Source organism: Neomonachus schauinslandi, chromosome 13, assembly GCF_002201575.2.
Source record: "Neomonachus schauinslandi chromosome 13, ASM220157v2, whole genome shotgun sequence".
Lineage (NCBI taxonomy): Eukaryota > Metazoa > Chordata > Mammalia > Carnivora > Phocidae > Neomonachus > Neomonachus schauinslandi.
This window is the reverse complement of record NC_058415.1, coordinates 92,097,894-92,102,047: the sequence shown is the minus strand read 5'-3', so window position 1 is coordinate 92,102,047 and position 4,154 is coordinate 92,097,894. Positions and strand designations below refer to the sequence as shown.

The window sequence follows — 4,154 nt, the reverse complement described above, 5'->3', positions numbered from 1 at the left end:
GGGAGCCCGCGGCGCGGACGCTGGGGGGCCCGTGCGCGGCGGCGGCGGGCGCAGGGCGGGCGGGACGCGACGGCAGGGAGCCATGCGGGGTCCTGCAGACGTGGCCCGGAGGTGCGGGCCGGACCGAGGCAAGTGCGCGGAGCTGCTTGGCGCTGTCAGACCAGGTTCTGCCCGAGCCTACCGGGAGGGCTGGACGCGCCCGGCCTCCGCCCCCGCGACCCCGGCGTCCCCGCGGCACGCCCCTGGCCGAGGCCCGTGTGATGTGTCTCCAGAGCCCGTGATCCACTCGACTGCCCTGCTTTTACACATCCTGTACCTGCAGGGTTTCCCACCCGCGAGTTGTTTCTCTCACCAGAGAGCCACTGGGTGTTTCTCCTTTCCTGGCACCCAGTCTGTAGGCCTGTGATGGCATCTGCCTGCCAGGCGTGGTCACCAGCCTCCCCCAGCACCCGCGGGAGCCCAGCGCTGTGGGCGGCCCTGTTTGGCAGGGCAGGGATGGGAGGGTGAGCGAAGCTGCGGCAGGTTACGCCTAGGGAGCCACAGCGCCAGGGCTCAGGCTCAGCAGGTGCCCCGGGACCCTGCTGTCTGGTCTGCAGCACTTGGCTCGCAGGATGCTGAAGGGAACTCCTCCATCTGCGGCCTGCGCCTTTGAAGTGTCCTCCGTCGCCGTGCTTGTGGCAAGAGCAGCCCCCGGGGCACGTGAGGAGTGGGAGCGGTTTCAGTGTGGCCTGGGGCTGGCTGATGTCCCAGGACGGGGGTACCTGCCACAGCTCCTCTCTCTCACTTTCCTGCAGGCCGCCGCATCCCCCAGGGCTCAGCTGCTGGCTTCCAGGCCTAGGTGCCCATGACGCCTATGCTCACCACTGCCTGGACACCACCGCTGCCCCAAGCTAGCACCACCGCCCGGGCCCCAATGCCGGTCATGCCCATCCCGCGGCGGGTGCGCTCCTTCCACGGCCCGCACACCACCTGCCTGCACGCAGCCTGCGGGCCGGCGCGCACCTCCCGCCTGGCGCGCACTAAGTACAACAACTTCGACGTGTACATCCGGGCGCGCTGGCTGTACGGCTTCATCCGCTTTCTGCTCTACTTCAGCTGCAGCCTCTTCACGGCCACGCTGTGGGGCGCGCTGGCCGCGCTCTTCTGCCTGCAGTACCTGGGCGTGCGCGTCCTTCTGCGCTTCCAGCTGAAGCTCTCGGTGCTGCTGCTGCTGCTGGGCCGCCGGCGCGTGGATTTCCGCCTGCTCAACGAGCTGCTCATCTACGGCATCCGAGTGACGGTGCTGCTGGTGGGGGGCCTGGGCTGGTGCTTCATGGTCTTCGTGGACATGTGAGGGCCACCGTGGGCCTGGGCTCTGGGGTTTGTTTACTGCGGCCCTGTTCTGTTCTTGAGGGGGTAGGTCAGGATTCTGCTCTTTCCAGCCCGTCTTGCGGATGGGTCTGAAGACCGTCCACCTCCGGCGGTGGGTCTGGGCGCGGGTGCTGAGACTGTTCTGCGAAGGGGACGCTGGCGCCCCCTCTGCTGCTGGTTTTCCGCTCCAACCCTCCGTGTGTTCATGTAGGTACAGCGCCTCACTGGCCACCTGCCCTCACTTTTCCAGGCTGGCCAGGGTGAGGCCCGTTGGCCCCGTCTGCTCTTGGAGAGCCTCTGTGTCCCTCCTCCTGGCCAGCCACACGGCCCCTGCCCCAGACTTAGGGAAGTGCCGATGGACCACACCGCCGCGAAGCTGATCACTGCCCTGGGCCACCCAAGTCCTGGCACAGCTCACGGGGCCTCCGTCTGCCCCCCTGAGTCCCAGGCCAGGCTTCAGGGCCATGTTGGTTTGCTTAGATGCAGTCAAGTGGGAGTCACGGGCAGCCTTGGCAGGTTCCCAGATCAGGGGCCAGCCCAGGGTGCAGGGCAGATCTGTTTTCCTCTGGGGCAGGTTTGTTGAAAACGTCAAGCTGGATGCCATAGTCTCTTCAAGTGTGGATTTGTGAGGAGGTACCTTAACTCCTTTCTGGTTGTTGGGGGGGAGTGGAGCTTTGGCCTCTCTTCCTCTGAGGGATGGCTAGAATTGAAACGTGCATATTGGGAGCTGACGCGCCACAGCCTCTGTGCGTGCGCCATGGAAACGTGAGCCAAGCTTCTGTTGAAAGAGCACCTCTTAGGGGTATGCGTGTGCACTGGGGTGGGCTGCCTCTGTGTTCCCGCCCTGGGGCTCTTGGAGCAGCTGCGGAGTGACAGGCAGAACTGAATGTGGGGCTGGAAAGAGCAAAGGGCCTGTTGGTCCAGCCGGGGGCCAATGTCTTGCCCAGACCCTTTGCTTCTCTGTCAGAGGAGGAGAGGGTGGCCCGGTGGCTCAGTAGTCACCATGGGTCTCCTCGGCAGGTGAGAAGCTGCTTTGAATAATTATGCTGGGACAACAGGCATAGACCAGGGACAGGACACAGCCCCATCCTGGGGGTGACAGACCCCCACCTCATCCCAAGTTGTCCCCACCCCCATCCCCTGGGCATGGGCAGTGGTCCCTATGACCCCGCGTGGCCAGGCAGTCCAGTGGCCAGGGGAGCTGTCGGAAGTTGGTGTCACAGGAAGAAGAACCCAAATCAGGTAGAAAAAGCAAAGAAAGCTTGGCTGTAAACCATGGTTTTTTATTTGTAGCCAGCTTCTATCCAGTGATTGTCCACTTGGGGACAGCGGGAAGGCTCCTTGGGCGAAGTTCTTTCTCGCCTTGAGTCTGTCCTAGTTCCTGGACGGCAGGCGGGGAGCTGACCTGCGTGGATCCCCCTTCTCAGCGCCACAGAGAATCTTTTGCACTAAATCATGCTGTTTCCTAAAAGTTTTGTTTTGTGTTAACTCAGATTCCCCCAAAGCTCCCGTCACTGAGGTGGACACCTGTCCACGCCGTCAGGATGGCAGGAGGGGTCTGGCCGTGCCACCTTGAATGTCGTTGCGGCCACGTGAGGAACTGACACGTTGAACACAAAGATGCTCGGTGTCTCGAGTGCCTGTTATATTCTTTATGAAATGAGCCACCTGCATTAAACTTATTTTTTTAACACGTTGATGGAGTGATTGCTTAAAGCTCAAAAACTTTATTCTCTCTCTAAGGGTCTAACTGACCAAAAATGCCACAGAAGGCGTCTCTCCCAGGTAAAATTGGGAACGCTTTAATTTTTTTTTTTAAGATCTTATTTATTTGACAGTGAGAGAGAGAGTACAAGCAGAGGGAGAGACAGAGGGAGAGGGAGAAGCAGGCTCCCCACTGAGCAGGGAGCCTGATGCGGGCCTCGATCCCAGGACCCTGGGATCATGACCTGAGTGAAGGCAGACCCTTAACCGACTGAGCCACCCAGGCGCCCCCAAATCGGGAACGCTTTAAAGCAGGCATCCATGATGCCAGGGAAGGAGCGGACGTGCTGGGCTTCAGGGGGCCCACCTTGACCTTGCAGCCGGGGGCTCGGTCAGGATGGCAGGGACAGTGTGGCTGCCCCGGCAGCGGGTCCTGGCGAGGTTCCCGGGGCCAGGAACTAGGTTACAGAACTGAGTACAGCGTGAGCTCCGTTTCAGGGGAAGATACGCGTGTGCGGAGAAGACACTGGCTGAAAACCAAAGTTGTGGTTCCTGTTGAACTGAACACACTTGGAAAAACAAAAGACACGTTATTACTTAGTATCTTTATTTTGTAAAGGTCTCCGAGCTCCCATGCGGGGACACTCCTGGTCCTCGCTGCTGATGACGATGCCCCTGCACGCTGTCACTCTGGCCAGAAAGTGCCACGGAAAGGCAGCCGGTCTGCCGTTTCTCGGACTTGGTGGAACTGGGTGTTTTCTCGGAAGAAAACAGTCCAAGTCGTTTTGGGGTTTAGCTTTTGGTGGCAGAGTTGGTAAAGTCCCCGAAAGCGGCGGAGGCAGCTCAGGAGATGCAGTTCGTGCCGCCAGGGGGGCACTGCCCGTCCTCGGGGCCAGGGTGAGCTCGGCGCACGTGCCTCCAGGCATGGGTGGCAGTGGCCCAGCCGACTGTCCTGGGCGGTCCTCACCATGCCAGAGCCTCGAGGGCGCCCGCCTCCCCGGCCGTTTCTTGTTTAAGGTGAGCGTGAGCCCTCCTCCAGTGGGTGGGCCTCCTGCCGGCTCCCACCTCCGGGGCTGAAGGAACCCCACGCCCCCCCCCCC

The 4,154-nt window shown here is 61.6% G+C and overlaps 1 protein-coding gene across 2 annotated transcripts; it reads left to right on the top strand.

Moving 5' to 3' along the window:
* The first annotated feature begins 240 nt into the window (after nucleotides 1-240).
* Nucleotides 241-3,046, top strand: TMEM250 (transmembrane protein 250). Of its 2 annotated transcripts, none has more exons than XM_021689805.2 (2): nucleotides 241-1,329; nucleotides 2,844-3,046. In XM_021689805.2, the coding sequence occupies exons 1-2, from the start codon at nucleotides 845-847 to the stop codon at nucleotides 2,866-2,868; spliced, it is 510 nt and encodes a 169-aa protein (XP_021545480.1). In that variant the 5' UTR covers nucleotides 241-844; the 3' UTR covers nucleotides 2,869-3,046. The 2 variants fall into 2 exon arrangements, with proteins under 2 accessions (XP_021545480.1, XP_021545489.1); XM_021689814.2 differs by having other exon boundaries at nucleotides 241-1,557; nucleotides 2,844-3,040.
* Nucleotides 3,047-4,154: the final 1,108 nt, after the last annotated feature.